Below are 17963 nucleotides of genomic sequence, written 5' to 3' on the forward strand. Positions count from 1 at the left end.
TATTTAAGAGAAGCAAATGCCAGCATTGTCTCCCCACAGACTTATCATCTGGCTGGAGAGCTGAGCCAGGCTGGAACACACCGACTGTGTGAGGCTTAGAGAGTCTCCCAAAAAGTGACTGAAGAGCCCAGGTGTGCTTGGCATTCTCAGGAGCCATCTAGCAAGCAGAGCATTTCCCTGCTCTCTCAGGTCACTCTTCCAGGGGCTGGAAGTGAAGGGTTGGCAGAGCTGCTGTTTTACCCACACCAATCTGCCCACCAGTACCTTGTCCTTCACACAGTTCAGCTTTTCATCACACATGCAGATTGTCAGCTCCTGAATGCTCAGTATTTTACAGAATAAAGCCTACCCCAAACAGAGCAGTATTTGTCATCTATATAGCTGCTGCCATTAAATGGAAACAGCAAAGTGTAGGGTCCTCCCAAATACTCACATTTTCAGGTATACTGGGAAGCTCTCTGGTGTCAGGCACAGTAAAGTAAGAGTGCTACAAAAAGAGCAAATATTGATTATTTCAATAATGTTGAAAGCAATCTAAATGTATTACTGGTATTGGTATCAGCAGGAACAGCAGTTGCTCAGCTAAGTAAAAATGACAGAACATTCATTACCAGCTACCAGACTGAGCTCCCTGCCCTGGATTCCACAGGCTGGGTTCCCACATCACAGGGGCAATAGGAAATGCAGTAAGATAGAAAGTATCAAATGCTCCTGGAAAGTTATATTCCATGTTTTTGCTCTTGAGAGCTGCTGCCACAGACAGGCTCACAGTGACAGATGCCAAGGAAACTCCAAGCAGGCTGTAACTGAAGCTGGTTCCCCAGCCCACGGCAGGATGGACCTCAGGAAGAGCAGCAGGCAGGGCTCCTCTGACTCAGCACAGAGAGGTTCACTCCAGCCAAGGGGAGGTTATGGAAATGTACTGGGAAATGCTTCCTAGGGCTCAGTGCCTGCTTACCTGAGAAGCACTGAAAAGCTCTAGGTGACTTTTATACACCCTAAAAGCACATTTTGAAAGACCATATTGCTCTCATATTTTCATAATCCATTCTATGGTTCAGTATTTTTAATTGTGTGCATTCCAGGAGCCCAGGCTCACTGCAGCTCCCAGTCTGACCACGGATGGCCTGCATGATCCTTGGTCAGGGCTTTGGAAAGGAGAGAATGGGACTTGTACACAATTCATACAATTTGTAAGATTTTCACAATTTGTCTAAAGGTTACTTATTAATTACTGGCTGAAGCCTTAAAGGCTGTTCCATCCTTGGCATAGCTCCACAACTGGCACAGTTCTCTTGCACACAAATCTCAGCCATCTCAGGGCTTCCTGATCAGGCTGTAACCTGAAATAGCAGGCGGGGGCCACAGCTCCACTGAATGGAGACACTGAATGAGAAACACAAGTTTGGCTTTCTGACGCTTCACTCGTTTGGTTTGGTTTGGTTTAGTTTAGTTTGGTCTGGTTGCAAAGATGCAATGCCAAGGCAGAGGAACAGCACTCAGAGCTGTACCCCACAGAGGAACCTCAGTCTGACCCTGCAATGGGCTCAGAAACAGCCAAAATAAAATCAGAAAGGCACGGTCCCTGGGCTGCTTTTTTCTATCCTTTCTTGCTCCATTGCCCATGAAATGGCTGAGACAAGGGGAGACAGGCAGCATTCCTTGGAAGCACTGGTATGAAAAAACTGGAATATCCCCACTGGCCCTGGCCTTGGGAGGCAGCTCATGCCCTAAGCAGGAATGCTGCTCCTCAGGAGGGGTCTTTGAGGGGCTGGGGACGTGTCCAGGGCCAGCGGGGACCAGCAGGGCCACACAGCTCCCCTGGGCACTGCCAGCCTTGGGGGAGCAAGGGGCACGAGCTGCTTCTTGCCAGAAGGTGCTTAAGGGAGGACAGGAAATGCAAGGGAGACTTCCCAGGAGGGTCCACATGAACTCTCAGCTGGCAGCAGCAGCAAGGAGCCTCTGCAGTGCTCACCACAGCTGCAGCACAGGCTGTGCTGCTAAAATGAAGCCCAGATCCCCAAAAGATTAAATTCAAAATACAATCCTATCAATAAAATCCCACATCTATACTGTGTGTGCTTTGCTTAACTTTCTCACAAAATATAAAAATGAATTTAATTCTTTTTTGTGTGAGGTTTTTTGAGGCAGGGGAAAGGAAGAGGAGAAGGAACAGGAAAATGTGATGAGCAGTTAATAGTCCCAAGGCTGCTGTGACAGGGAAGTGCTGTTTGCTTCCCAGCCTCTCCCCCTTCAAACTCCCAGGGCCAGGAGCTGTGGGCAATAAATGTCCTGCTGGTGCTCCTGCCCTCCTGCAGGTCACCCAGGGTATGGTGAGACATTCCCAGGGGAATACACACAGCCTTCCTCCCACCAACTGCATTTCAAAGCCATCTGAGGTTAGGGAGAGGGAAGCAGAGGGCCCCAGTTGTGAAAAGGGAATTTCACAGCTCCTCACAGGAAAACAACACCTGTGTACAAGCTCCAGGAGAGAGGATTGCTTTTGACATTCCTCTAGTAGGGCATGGAATGAATATTAAACACCAGTTTACATCTCCCCCCACACTCACCACTCCAAGATGAACAGAGGTTCCTGGCTCAGGGATGGTGAGTTTGTGAAATGTTTCCAGGAGCTCACTCCTCTGACTATCCTGAAATGAGAATAAACCAGGAATAGTGAGCAAACTGCTGCTGTCACCAGGTAAGCTCTCAGCCAGAAGGGCAGGGTAGGCCAGGGGGTGGGTAAGCATTTTGCATTTGTAAGATCAGTTCTACTTTTACTGCCCGTGATAAGCTCGGATCAGACAGCTGGCAGAGACTGATGGGCTCTGCAATTTGCAACTGCAGAATTACAGGAACTGTGCTGGACACAGCTCAGGGAGTCAGGACAGCCAGCATGGGTGACTGCAGGGACTTGGGTCGGACCCACAGCCACAGTCTTGCTCTTTATCTTTTTCAAAAAAAAATTAAATGTGTATTTATCTTTCAGAGGCACTTGCCAAGCTGAATATGATCTTCTGTATCACTGCATTATACAGATTAATAATTCACGTGGTCATCTCTAATAGAAGCACTTCTTCAAGCAGCTTCTTTCATCCTCTCACCCTCATCCATTTGATATTGGGATAGGAAAAGGAGGGTCAGAATTTTAGAATAATACCTGTCCTTTTGCTGAATAATCTGCCAAGACATTGAGCAGTTTATAAAAGACTTCAAACCACGGGAGGTAACTGGAATGAAAAAGAAAAAAAGCAAAAAAAGAAAAGACTGTTATTTTGGTTTAAATCCTAATACAAGTGGGTTTTGAAAATTGAATAATCAGTATCTCAGTTTTTAATTGTTTTAAAATCTCATTCCACCACTGTATTTAGCCTGGCCCTTGCTTCAGTCAAACAGAAACTTCACCTTTGGTACATGCACACAACTTCCAAAAGAGAAGAAGAAACAAAATTAAAAGGGAAACATACAGAAAAATCACTTTTTTTTCATTTACTTTACATCTCCAATCCACAAAGTAAGACAGTGAGGACGTTCCTTTCCCCTGCAGCTGTGGTAGGATTCTGTGCCCTGTTTCCATGGCACAGTTCTGTATTTCAATCCCTTTCCCAACACCAGTGAGGAATTTCCCTCGGCTGCGGCGAAGGCAGAGCCAGCCAGAGATGCACTCCTGATGCTCTTTAATCACAGCTGCTTTCTGCAGCAAATGGATTCTATTTTGATATAGTTAGACAGGATTTAAAGTTTTCATAAAATATGACTACATCCTGACAGCTGTAAGGAATGGAGTGCCCTGTGGTCCCTGGCTGTGCAGCTCTGGTGATAAATGAGGTGAGAAGCTCTCTATGAGACAGGCAAAGTGACTGGCACTCCATCATTAGCGTTTGTTTGAAGCCTGCAAATGCTACTGTAAAATGTAAGTAGCTTATCAAAATATACTGATAAGCAACTTAACTTTTCATGTTATATGACAGTATTATCGTTTAAATTAATATGCTCTAAACATCTTTACAAAGTGTGTATTCGAACAGAGCAGAACGACAGACAATTACCACTTTAAACAGCATTTAAGTTTGACATTATATTGTAAACAATCCAGAAGGATTAGGTAGAAGATAAGTTTCTTTCTTTCTGTTTAGTTAAATAAACTTCAGCAGAGTTAAAAGCCATTACAAGAGTAACAAGAAATCCTCTCCAAACATATCTGCTAAGTAGAGATTAAGAACCTGGTAAACAAATCCGTGCAAGGCATCTATCAAAGGAGTTTGAGAAGACAGAAAAGCAGGAAGGCAGAAAGCTCCCTGGCAGTGGGAAACCAAAGCTGCTTCCACAGAGGCACCATTAAGAGTTCCACCTAATCGCTCAGGGACTTGGCCAGAAAAATACATTTACCGAGTTACAATGAGAGTCCTTAAAACCATTACTGTGCTCCTAATGTCTGTGGATCGTGTCTTGTACACAGGGAAAACAAAAGCAGGTTCCCCAGGCCTCCACCTCTGCGGGCCCAGGGGAGCTGGAGCAGGACCCGAGGGGGCAGCGCCGAGCAGGGCAGATCCTGGGGGTCCTTCAGAGCCTCCCTCACCTGCCCTGCCAGGGCAGTGCCCTGTGCTGGGCTCCTGCAGCTCCCAGGGCAGTGCCCTGTGCTGGGCTCCTGCAGCTCCCAGGGCTGTGCCCTGTGCTGAGCTCCTGCATCTCCCAGGTTCTCCCTGAGCTCCTGCATCTCCCAGGTTCTCCCTGAGCTCCTGCAGCTCCCAGGTTCTCCCTGAGCTCCTGCAGCTCCCAGGTTCTCCCTGAGCTCCTGCAGCTCCCAGGGCTCTCCTGAGCTCCTGCAGCTCCCAGGTTCTCCCTGAGCTCCTGCAGCTCCCAGGTTCTCCCTGAGCTCCTGCAGCTCCCAGGGCTTTCCTGAGCTCCTGCAGCTCCCAGGTTCTCCCTGAGCTCCTGCAGCTCCCAGGTTCTCCCTGATCACCAGCACACACCCCGCATGGCACGGCTGCAGGCTCCAGCCATGAGAATACTCCAGCCCAAACCAACTTTCCATTTTTACTGGGCACCCAGGAAAGAGCCTCTGTGATTCCAATAAAAACAGCCAGATACATCTCACACTCACACAGTGCCACCAGCAAAGCCCCCACACAGAAGCAGACACAGCCCCATTTCTGCTACCCTTGTGATCCCTGGCTTTCCCTTCTCTTCCCCAGTATCCTCTGATGAACCTATTGTCCTCTTTTTAACATGCACTCCTCCTTGCTTTCCAAATGATGGGTTAGCATCTCATCATAACTGCTTCTTTTTCCATCTTGAGAATAACTTCCCATTGTGAGGACAGGCACAGTTGGGAATCTGAGGAAATGAGCTGGTATTTGAAGCAGAACTCATCCCTCCACAACACATGGGGGTCTGTGTGGCTCTTGCTCAAGAGAGGGGCAAGACAAACAAAGACAAACCCACCACAAAACTGTGTAAATTATGCAGACAATCTCACTTCAGTTTTCATCCCCTCCATTGTCACCACACAATTCAGGACCTCTCTCATCCCAAAATTTCTGGACACATTAGAAAGCTAATTTATCCTGCCATCTTCAACACTCTTACTTCATCACTTAATCCATGTGTTGACCACTCAAGAATAAAACAGTTCTGCTTTTATTAGACCAAACTGTGACCAGTTAAAGTTGAAAAAAATCTAAAAAATCCCCTAAGAAACACAGTTATCTGAATTTGTTTCTCGATGCCTGCCAAAAGGACAAAGGAAAAAAATGTGTATTTTTTTCTTACAGAAAGCAAATCCTCAAGGCAGCCTTTAAACACTCCTAAAAGAAACACAGGCAGAGTTTATAACCCAAAATTTCTGTACCGCGCGGACCTTAAGCAGCACAACTGGTAGCACTACTGAAGATTTATGGCTTATGACTTGCTCATATTTAATTTGTAACCAAACACTTCCCCTTCCTCTTAGCTACCTCAGAAGTTTTGATTAAGTCTTGTTTTCACAGGTCAGAGGTTAAGCAAAGGAAGGAGCTCTGCGGTGAGATTGCCCAGAGCCCGAGCGGGGCCGGCCCTGCCGCGGCACCGAGCCCGGGGCCGGCGCAGCTCACCCAGCAGGGCTGTGCTTCAAAGGCTCCTCGAGCACACAGCTCCTCGGGCTGCACACCAAATAAAGGGCAGCCTGAAGTTTCAGCTCTCTCTTGGCTTTTGGCTTACTCTCGGAAGGGTAAATCTCCAGTGAAGTCAGCTCAAAAAAGGAGAGATTTCCCAGTGTTTTTGTAGCAGGCAATAGGAAGGAGGATGCAGTAGCAGGATAGCCAAGCTGAGGATGCTGAACTCATCAAACCCAACTTCCAGGGAGCACTCCAGGGTTTGGGAACCTTGTCAGCAGAAGCACTCCATGTTCCAGTGCAGCACCAGCAAACCCTAGTGGCAAGGCAAGGGGGGCCTTTTCCAATGATTTATGAGGATTTGCCAATTACCATAGCAACTGTTTATAAAACTAATGTTTAACATTGCCAGCTCCAACATTCCAGTTACTGGTGTGCTGACCCCATGAAAAAGCAGAGCCAACACTTGTGGAAGGGTACCTGTGGCACCTTTGGTTTCCTCTGGACCTTGGCTCACGATTCCTGGAGCAGCAGAGCAGCTCCTGGGCTGAGTGCACTCAGGCACAACTCTTGTTTGAAATCAGTGGGACTCAGCAACTAGTCTGACATCAACACAGATCTGCAGCATCTCCTCCTAGACTGAGTTGCAAGCACACATAACTTTTACTCCTTCCATTCACACAGATCAGAAGTGGAATTTTTAACACGTATTTATTTATAACACATACTATATATATTTTGATAACAGCATAACCAACTGCCATCTCCCTTGCAAAACAGAACAGTCATTTCCATTTTGCAGATGGGCACACTTCTCTGTGGTGACAGGCTTACAAAATCTGTCTGTATTAGCCAGGATTGGTTTCATGGAGTTCCCAAATCTTGACCTTTTTGCTCAGCACAGTAATCTACATGACCTAGAACACAGAATACAATCACGACCTCAGTTATTACATGAACTATAGACACATCATCACTAACTTCACTGACAAAAGTGTAAGGAAGAGGAAACTCAGGCCAAATGCATCTTCTGCCAGCACTGCTCCTGCACGTGCCACTGAAACACCCAGTGCCTGTTCATGGACTCTGAAGAACAGATAACAGCAAAGAATAATTCCCTTGTGCCAGGTCCTGGGTGTGGCAGGGATGTCACCATGGAGTCAGAGGGTGACACTGCAACAGGAGTGACCTGTGCCACACGGGCAGCTGCTCCTCTCCCTGGCCCCTCCACACCACCACTGCAACCAACAGCAAAACTCCAGCACAGCTGGGAGAGAGCTGAAAATCTAAAGGAAGATACAGCAGATTGAGAAAAGAGATTGAATTATTATTATTATTATTATTATTATTATTATTATTATTATTATTATTACTACTACTACTACCACTTTTCATTTCAATGTATGAACCCAGTGAAGGTTCCTGGTGAAGCAGAACACATTTTCTGACTCACAGTGCCTGTCAATTCCTGCAGGACAAAGACAGATCCTCAGCAGGAGCTCAGAAGGATCTTTGTGGATAATCCCAACACTGTGTTTGAAAAAATGCAAGGATGGAAAACATATCAAAAATTACTCCAGTCTCCTGGTGATTTGTTATCTTAGGACTTCTTGCATTTAATGATAAAACTCTGCAATTTAAACTTAAATCCAATATTGCTTCTTTCCATCCTCCTGTACCTGACAACTAATGATTCTCCCCCCAGCCAGCATTATTCCTAATCACAGAATCACATTCTATTTTAAGTTAGTAATGGTTCTAATGATGAACTAAGCTATGTTTGCCAAGCCACAACTGTCTTCAGGGCTTTTATGCAAACATGATTTTAAATAGCAAAAACACATAATCAAAACACCTTCTCCTTCCCTTCATTAAAAGTATTCATTTCCCTTTTTAATTCTTTCTAAATTTCACCTTAATTTTTTTACAGTTAAGATGAAGTAAATGACATTAAACTACAGATTTTTAAAACTAATCCCGTTTCTCTGCTCAGGAGAGGGATGACTCCCCACATGCTGTTATTTTCCTTGCAGGAATACACTATTAAATTCTTTTCCCCACCTTCCTTTCCTTCTGTCACCCAGTGTTTCCAACATCTTTACAAAACACATTTGAAAGAACCAAGGCATCTCTAGGCTCATTTGGGAATTTCCACAGGCTAAATTCTCAGTTCAGCTGTTTCTGTGTTCGGTGTCCTCCCTACACCTCCTGGGCCTCAGTGCCTCGTTATTCTCTGCTCTAGACTCAGTCTATTGACACCTTCTCACGCTTAGGAGCTTAAGCACAGACACCCCAAATCTCCATAGCAACCCCTGTGCGTGTGGATGAGATTACCTTACCTTCCACGGGAGCAGCAACAGCCTCCTCTGAACATCAGCTTTTTATTTGTTTGTTTGTTTGTTTGGTTCAGGTTTGCCTGCCCCAGTGTAAGTGCCCCTGCCAGCTGCAGCCGTGCCTCTCCTTGCTCCCACAGCATGTCTTTTCTTCCTGCATTTCCCCCAATTTTGTAACAAATTCCCTTTTGATTATTACCCATGAGTGATCACTCCACGATTCAGTTTAAAGTTATGCAGCTTAAGCATGACTCATGTACATACTTTAGAAGTACTAAACCCCACAGAACTGGATCTCATCTTCTGGAGCATCTCAACAAATAATTGTCAGCAGCAAGTGCTTGCTTTGCTGACTTGCCATTGTGCAAAAGTCAATTAACACATTCCCTTTCCTGTTTTTCTGCAGTGTGACCATGCCTGAGCAGTTCCAGCAGGTCTCCCTTGCACAGACTCCCAAGTTCCCTGAGTGCCAGTGCTGAGCCCAGCCCCTCCCCAGGAGCCCCCTGGCCCTGGAGCTGCAGCTCCCAAAGGCACCTGAAGGCCCCCAGAGCAACATGGAGCAGAAAACAGCAACAAAGAGATTTATGATGTAACATTTTTACACTTCAGTGGAGCTCAGGAGTGCCAGGGCAGCTCGATGTGCCCATTTGGAGGAGCTCCTGTTCATGCACTGCCATCTAACTGGGACAGGGCAATGGCAGCTGCAGGCTGAGCAGGACAAAGCTGTCACCGTTCCCTGGGCTCTCTGTGGTCACTCTAAAACCTTGGGGGGAAACAGAGAGCAGTGCAGCTGCACTGTGGCATTGCTGAAATAGAAGGAATTCAGAGGAGTTCAGCAGGAGTGTGTGGCACCGTGCAGCACCCACAGCCACCTCCCGGCCTCCCGCAGAGCAAGGGAAAAAACAACTGCATTTTACAGTGTGAAAAACAAACCATTTTTTTAAATAAAAAACATGCCTTGGCCTTTCATTGGAAAACATTTCATCAGAAACCAGTGGGTTTTAGGAGCCTGGAGCACTACAGTGCATCCCACACCTTCTGGCTCCCAGGGCCAGCAGCTCCACCCCCCGCTCTGTACAGGGGACTGGATGTTCACAGACACAGCACGGCTTAGGATGTGCAAAATTCGAAGCACATTCTCAGTAGTCAAGCTTTCTCCTTGTGAATTACTAATCACTCTAAAATTTTAGAAAGCTTATTGAATTTTAGAACAGACTGTTTTGTGTTCAAGTTATTTCAGAAGTACCGTTGTGGCCTGGTCTGTTGTTGGGACTGTCTGTTTTCCCTCAGGTAGATCATTCGCAATCACAAGGTGTCTCATTTATTTTCAGAAGAGAAACCTGTAGACTTTTGGAATTTTTTTAGTTTAAGACCAACACAGAAACTTCAAGTATGTTTGAGAGCAAAGGACTGACAGGAGTGAAGGAGTGACAGGAAATAAAGATACATAAGAAAAACATTTGTTTGCATTTACAGCACACACTGACAATTATGTCTGTATGCTTTCCTTAAACCAGCTTGCAAAGGATATCCCAGAAAGCCCATTGGGTGAGAAGATGGACATGCTGAAGGGCTTGGCACTTTATAGTGAGATATATGAAATGAAACAAGATATCCTTGGAGTAAAAAAATCAGTTATGTTCCCTTCAACACCAACAGAAACACACTGACCAATGGCTTTACTCAGCCAGGGTAAAGTGCTCTAAATAACAAACATGAAGAGGGTAGAGAACAGCATTAAACTGAGAAGAGTTACAGATTATACTGCCTCTAAATTATCTGGACTTTAAAAAATTGGTTATGAAGGAGTTAGAGCAGTTTGGTACGCAAAGCTGGATTTTAAAAAGCAGGATGCACCAGACAGCATGAGAGCCTCAAGATCCCCACCAAAGTGACAATACAGAGAGAGGATTCCAAAGGCTTAGCTTGTCAAGGAATCTCTCTGCTCAAACCATGTTTAAAAGCATACATGAAAGTGCTGGAAGAGAGAATTCTAGATGTGGCAGACAATCAGAGATCCCACTAGGTTTGAGACATCTGGCATCAGTTGAAATCCATCACATTTCATTTGGGGATCAAAGCCTGCTGTTAAGTCTATCACAGGTTGAAATAGTAGATCCTGAACAGCCTTTTCATCCCAATGCAAATTAACCCTTTTTCCTTGACCAGAGAAACAGCTCCTTTTCATTACTGACTCCAATCATATGTGCTTGTCAAGCTATGCCCTCTAGTACTAAGTTTCAGCTGAAATTTCAGTAGCATTATGAACTTTTTATTATAAATCAAAAGTGCTCCCTCCCAGTCACCAAACCCTGTGCTCTGGCACGTGCTGCAGTGAGCTCCAAAGCCACTCTGGGACAGAGTTTGTGGCACCATCTGTAACACAGATTATTCCTGAAGGGAAGAAAAATGCTACATATAGGTAATGCTTTATAAAATAAGGGCCTTGTTACCCTTGTAAAACCATGGCTCAGGCCACTTTGGCTAGGTAGAAGAGGACTATTGGAAAGTGACCCAGCTGAATTAGAGACAGAAAAACAAGTTTTATACCCATTACGTGTTCATATAGTGGTTGAATTATGTTTGTTATGAAGTAAAACTATGCAATTGATAAAGGCCTAAGTGCTTAAAAAGGCCTGGTTTTTGCACCTGCCTGGGGACTCTGCACCACTTTGCCTCATACAGGAAAATTTTACACACCTGTGTTCAAGAGCCCCACTGCACAGCAGCCAGCTGTGCTCAGCTGCTGAAGGGATTTGCCACATCTTGAGAAGTCAAAGCTGAGCATCAGGTGTGCACTTGTGATACCTGCGTGTGAGTTCTGAGACACAACAGTGAGTCCTTGCATTTTGGCAAATGAGCTACAGAGGACATTGGGGTAGGGAACGAGGGTATTTCAGTAACAGAGGAGAAATCAATTACATGTTCCTCTCTTCTGCGTTCCCCAAACCACTTGAGTTCCCCACTGGCAAGAAACAAAGTTAAGTGAAGCAAGAGGTTTTACAGTTCCCTTCACAGGGAGGGAGCTTCATCACAGGGAAGAAATATTCACATGCTCTGAGGGAGTACACACAGCTCCTAATAATAAGCAAAGTTGGTAGGAAGTCATAAAAGTTAAACCACAAGCAGAGCTGAAAGAGCCAAGTGAAAAATTCATGATTATGTCGGCGCTGTGGTACTTGCAACTGATAATTTGAGAATGCAAGGAACTGGGCTAGGCATGTAAAAATCACCTTACTTACAGCAAACAAGCACTTGCAGAGCAAGATGTCAATAGGAAGGCTACAAAGATAAGTCACAGTCTGATATTTGAGGGCAGATTATTTATGACCACCCTGTACAATGGTTTAGGATTCACAGCAAACATTCAGATGTAAAAATAAGCACATAAAATGATATTACTTAATCTTTACCTGCAGAAATACCACTGATGAACCTACCCATAGGATTCCTGAAAACGTATGACACAGTAATTAACAAAAAAGTCTTTCTGGCCCGTTTCCTGGCCAGCAAGCCAAATTTTTATTTATGAGACTTCTTGTCATTACATCAGCTTAAGCAAATGATTAAACCAGGAAACAGCCCACAATCACTTTATTCTCTGAATATTCAAACACTAATACATTCTAAAACACACCGAGGACAGTTAGTGTGGAGGAAGATCAGTGTGGAAGATCTGTCCCTTATCAAACATGCTCATGAACAACCAGGGTTACAGATGAGGGGTTTTATTTGGACTCCCTGCATAGCCCAGGGAACTCTGCCTCTAGGAAGGCACACAAAGCCTCTCCCATGGTTACAGTGCCTGGATCATGCTCCTATTGGAACAACATGCACAAGTTACTCAGGCAGCTTTTCTCTGCAGTTCCACCTCTGGATCAGCCCCAGCGTCTCCAATTACCTCTGCATAACCCGAGGGCTCTGCCACAGCTCCAGTTTTGAAGGAGGAAGTTGCCATGTAATCTCTTTGGGAATGTTGTACACATCTGTCAGCAGGGACAGGATGCTCTCGCTCCTGACAGATGCATTTGTAAGCCTTCAGACAGCAACCCAAAAGTGATCCATTTGTGGAAGAGAGGATCTATCCATCTTGTACTTTAACTACTTCCTCGCTGCCTTTTTGATGCCAGGGCGGGGGTTTTCCCCAAGGTGATGCACTAATTCAGTTTGTATTAGCTCTAAGATGAAGTTTCCAAGCCAGTCAGCCAGGGCCAAAGGTAATAAAAAGTGACATGATTTAATTACTTCTGTTACAGTTGTTCAGCAACGAAAGAAGGCGTGACATGAAGGCCTAATTAATTAAGTAAAATTGGTTTCTGGTCAGAAGGCAAGACCAGTGAAGCAGCTGGACTGAATGCAGTACTATCAGCTTTATCCAATTCCACCAGTAGCAATACACTACCAACACTTGACATTTTTGTTGTGATCCTTCTCACTGATAGTTTACAAAAGTGGTTTGACTTACAGTCAAGATTAAAGCTTCAATAAAATCTGCAATAAACTTTGTATGACACAGCTTCACTATTCTTCACATTTACTAAAAGTCACCTAAATTAGTATTCCCTGGATTGGCAATATAGAGGGAAGAGAAGCTTGCAGGACTGCTGGAATGTGTGGAACTGTGCAAATAAGTTCACAGGTCTTCTTCAAGGATACAGAGTTTAAAGACACAGAGGACTAGAAGTGCTTGTGATCACTGCAATGGAAGCAATAATTCTGCTTGTCCAGAAGTGGGAGAGCTGACAAACAGCCCAGCTCTGGAAGCAGCTCCCTCTGGAAAGCACGGCGGCAGGTGGGAGCTCAGAGCTTCCCTGACAGTGCAAGGCCCCAAACCTATGGCTGCATGTCCTGGAGCATTTCCATACTCACGTTCTTGCCCTGCCTGCCCCAGCCCTGCTCCAGGGTCCCTTCTCCTGCTGGCCCAGGGCCCCATGGCAGGCTTGGCCCTGGCAGTGTGTGCAGGGGAGTGTGAGGAACTGAGGCTGTGGGAGCTGCACCCCCAGCTCAGGACAACAGAGAGCAAGGAAATCAAGAATGGAACACACTCCCAGTTTGACTGGATGCACATTTCTCTGGGACAGAGCTGGAACTCGAGAGCTCCAGGCTTCTCCTCTGCAGCAGCACTGTGGAAGGAGCCCCGGCGGCGGCGCCCGTCGGTGCAGGTTCTAGAGTGAGATTTGGAAGCATTTGCACAATTACACTGCTCATAATTCAAACTCTGTTTTGTGTCTGTCGTTATAGGTCATTGTTGGCCAGATGGAAAATATTAAGGAAAAAGCATTGCAACTAAATCAATGGGCTGCAGAGTGCTGCCAAAAGGCCCCAGGCTAACTACAAGCAGATTTCAGGCAGGCTCTGCTCCGGCACAAGGCGGGATCTGGCACATCCTCTGCCCTGCCTAACAGCAGGAGGGCACGGGGCCAGCTGAGAGCAGCTACTGTGCCAAACAGACTGTGCAGGCCTTGCTGCTTGAATGCTTCCACAGAAAGGCAGAATCCATGGGCTCCCTGTAAACAACTCCCTGTACTTCTGGCTGCTGCTAACTCACAAGTGGGATAACTTCATCCCACTACAGCATTAACGCAGGCACGCAGCTCAGCCTCGGTACCAGAATCAGCATGGAAATAAATAAGCACCAGTGTTAAAGGACAACACTTCAGCTTTCAACTAAGAATAATGATGTGTATATGCACATACACACCGAAACACAAAATCAGCATCTTTACTCCAATGCCAAGCACAGTATGGGCATTCTTTGCAAGCCACGATTTACAAGCAGGGAGAGACTCAAGTCTGACTACTGAAAATCTGACTTTTAATATTTATTTCCAATATCAGTACTTCCCAGGACGTATTATTTTTTTTTTTGTACAGCTTATGGCTGCTCTTACCAATGAGCAGTCTGGTTTATCTAGATGTTCAGTGGGAAAAAACATCTTCCTAATACAGCCCAAATAACCTCTTATGAACCCAGCATCTGAGTGCAGCCAGCCATGGCTGCAGATAAAACTTCAAACTCACTAGATGGACATAAATAATTTCTGTTTCTAGTGGACAGTAGGAGAAAAAGATTATAGAAACAGAGGGGAGCTTCTGGTTCAAACATCATCACCAGCTGATCACACAGAGTAAAGCTTCTGCAGCAAAGACTTCAAATCCCCTACTCCAGCCATAAGGCATTATTAGCTTATTTAAATTACCATTATCTTATTTAAAAATACTTGAGCAAGAGTAGATACTAGGCCTTACAGGCTTTCTGAAAGAAGTTTATAGAGTCTACAAAATGGTTAATGGCAGAGATGAAAATGGAGGACAACAAATGAGCAGATGTAATGCAAAAGTCTATTCTTCTTTTCCTGGAACACTAGTTTCAAACAGCTCATCTCTATCTTGTAAAACTTGTAAGGACAATAATGGAAAAACCACAGGAAGTTTGGAAAAGCTATACTGGAGACAGCGTATCAGGAAGAAGAAACACAAAGCAGATAGCTAAATTTAATTGATGTCAAGCTCCCTCTTCACTAGGTTCATCACTTTTCCACATATATTCTGACAAGCAACTGAAAATAAGAGCCAGTGTCTGTTTAAGCGAATCAACAGGGGTAAAAACCCTAAACTTTTGAGATGTAAACTGTTTTATAAACATGTCAAGTTAAGGCAGAATGCCTGCAGCACCCGGAGCCCCTCCGGCCCTGCGCACGCCCTCGGGGCGTTCGCACATTTTCTGAGCCACTTCAGCTCAATTTCCTGTCACCCAGCTCAGAAAGTTGCCCTGGCTTGCTACAGTTACAGCTTGTAAGAAACTCCAGTTCCTGTGAAAGAAGGTCAGGCTGCAGCTCCGAGTCCTGCGTGCCCTCTCTGCTCTCTGAAAGGCCCGCGCAAAGGAACTGAGGAATCTCTGCTCTCCAGCTCACTGACAGACACTGCAAGTGCTGAAGCCACTGATAAAAAAATAATAATGAAAAAAAATCTATGAAGGCATCAGAGGCTCAACAGCAACATTTTCATTAGGTACAATTCTGTTGCAGTTTTGAATCAGAGATGCAATTGCCCATGATTTATACATGTATTTTGTGGCCTTTGCCATGTCTAACAGAAGCAGTTTGCCATTTGCTTTCATCTCCCAAGCATTTTAAGTAGAACAGGGATTCCAGGGTCGATACACCTCAAGGACCAAACAGACTGTCCAAAAAGTGTTCCAAGCATTTCCAGCCATTACCAAACATCTTCTGCAAGGCTTCAAAGAATCATATAGATATGGAAGCAAAACATTGATTTCGGCCAAATCAATGAAAAGGGAAAATTCTAGAAAACAACAGGACAATTACTATAAAACAAGCCCCATCACAAGCACTCCACCTCCTCCCCCAGAGCAGGCACTGGCAGGGCTGTGGGGTTTTTCCCTCCCCAGCAGGACTGTGGGCTGAGCCTCTCCCCAATTAGGGCCCAGTAGGACTGTGGGGCTGCACTGTCCCCAGCAAGTCCCTGGGCTGGATTGTCCCCAGCAGGTCCCTGGGCTGGATTGTCCCCAGCAGGTCCCTGGGGCTGGATTGTCCCCAGCAGGTCCCTGGGCTGGATTGTCCCCAGCAGGGCTCTGGGATGGATTGTCCCCAGCAAGTCCCTGGGCTGGATTGTCCCCAGCAGGTCCCTGGGCTGGATTGTCCCCAGCAGATCCCTGAGGCTGGTCCCTCTCCCAGCAGGTCCCTGGGGCTGGATTGTCCCCAGCAGGTCCCTGGGGCTGGATTGTCCCCAGCAGGTCCCTGGGGCTCTGGGGCTGGACTGTCCCCAGCAGGTCCCTGGGGCTGGTCCCTCTCCCAGCAGGTCCCTGGGGCTGGTCCCTCTCCCAGCAGGTCCCTGGGCTGGATTGTCCCCAGCAGGTCCTGGGGCTGGATTGTCCCCAGCAGGTCCCTGGGGCTATGGGGCTGGACTGTCCCCAGCAGGTCCCTGGGGCTGGATTGTCCCCAGCAGATCCCTGGGCTGGATTGTCCCCAGCAGATCCCTGGGCTGGATTGTCCCCAGCAGATCCCTGGGGCTGGATTGTCCCCAGCAGGTCCTGGGGCTGGATTGTCCCCAGCAGGTCCCCGGGCCGTGGGCCTGCCCGGGGCTCTGGGCAGGGCAGGGCAGGGCAGTGCAGCCCCCGGTGCTGTCTGTCTGTCTGTCTGTCTGTCCCATGGCTCAGGGCCCTGCCAGTTGGCACGCCCGGGCCAGGAAGCTGTCAGTTCCAATCAGGGCCCAGCCCTGCAGCCCTATTAAAGGAGTCTTGCTGGTTAAGGGGCGGCCACTGTTTCCAAAGCATGGGAAGAAAGGAAAAAAAAAAAAGAAAAGAAAAAAAAAGAAAGGAAAAAAAAGGAAAAAAAAGGGCTCTGCTTTCCTTAGATTTGAGCTGGCAACTTTCACTGACTGGAGTTTTCAAGGAGCTATGAATGAGCCTAACAAAGGAGTTCTGTGGCCAGTTTCTGGCTGAAATCCATGTCAACAGTTTTTAAGGTCACAGGTCACACTAACTAACATTTATTCCCAGCAGACCCCGCTCTAAACACAAGCTGTAAGTAGTACAAATTTGGAATTTTTCTGTAATCCCTTGAGATATTCCTGATCCTTCCACATGTTTCTGCTCAATTAAAAACAATTCTCACTTTGCACCACAAGAGAGGCCCCTGCTCAGAAATCTTATTCTGTCCTAAGAATAAATGGACAAAGACTGCAATCAAAGGGAAGGAAAGGGGGGAGGAGAGGAACTCACAACAAATCACACCAAAACCTCAAATAACTCCATACAGAATCACATTCAGTTAGTTACATTTTCTGCCATCTGTCACAAACTATTATGGATTCATTTCTTTTTATCTTAGAAAAGGAGTGGTGCAGAGCTCAGCTATTTTGGCCGAGAGGGATTTCCACACAAATGTTTCTGCATTTCACTTCAAAAGAATGATTTTAGTTTGCGTACAAAACCTGAATAACCCAAGAAAAACTTCAAATTCAGGAGAACTGAAATCACAGTTGCAAACATGGGACCTTTGCAAACCAGTAACTTTGCCCAGAAAGTTTGTGAACCAAAGCAAAATTACACAAACTTGGGTTTTCTATTGTTTTCTTTTAAAATAAAAGACCAGAGCTCTTCACTTAATCCAGAACTATCTACAGTGTTCTCTCTCAAAAGCCCATTTGAAATCTGATGTGAAATTAGAGAGAAACAATAAAAATTCAGCCTCTTAATGTATAGCCATTAGGATTTATCCTATTGCAGCTGAAATCTTGAAATCCTTAAGTGAAGTCTTAGAAAGAAAAGACATTTGGGTGTGAAATTCCCAAATCAGAACACCGAATTTGATGACTGGACATCACCTCTTACTCGACTGTAAAGAAAATTATTCAAAAGCCCATTTTAAGATTTGTGCCATGTTTCATTGAAAAAGGCAGTCTGGAATTCCAATTTCCCTGGGAGATGTGGGTGTGTGCCATGAGAACTCACCTGGGCTCAGGTGAGTTCTCCCAAACCCTCTGGGGCAGAGTCTGCCCCTCACCTGGGCTCACC

The 17963-nt window shown here is 45.8% G+C and overlaps 1 protein-coding gene across 4 annotated transcripts in view; it reads right to left on the reverse strand.

Annotated features, from left to right (window-relative positions):
• DENND1A (DENN domain containing 1A) overlaps window positions 1-17963 on the reverse strand; it is a 150238-nt gene that overhangs the window by 81617 nt on the left and 50658 nt on the right. For all 4 annotated transcript variants that reach the window (XM_064393754.1, XM_064393753.1, XM_064393757.1 and 1 more), the window contains exons 6-8: window positions 3161-3230; window positions 2571-2651; window positions 434-487 (exon numbers count right to left, since the gene is read on the reverse strand). In XM_064393754.1, the coding sequence (XP_064249824.1) occupies window positions 434-487; window positions 2571-2651; window positions 3161-3230 (205 nt within the window). The remainder of the gene's footprint in view (window positions 1-433; window positions 488-2570; window positions 2652-3160; window positions 3231-17963) is intronic.

This window comes from Passer domesticus, chromosome 18 (assembly GCF_036417665.1).
Source record: "Passer domesticus isolate bPasDom1 chromosome 18, bPasDom1.hap1, whole genome shotgun sequence".
Lineage (NCBI taxonomy): Eukaryota > Metazoa > Chordata > Aves > Passeriformes > Passeridae > Passer > Passer domesticus.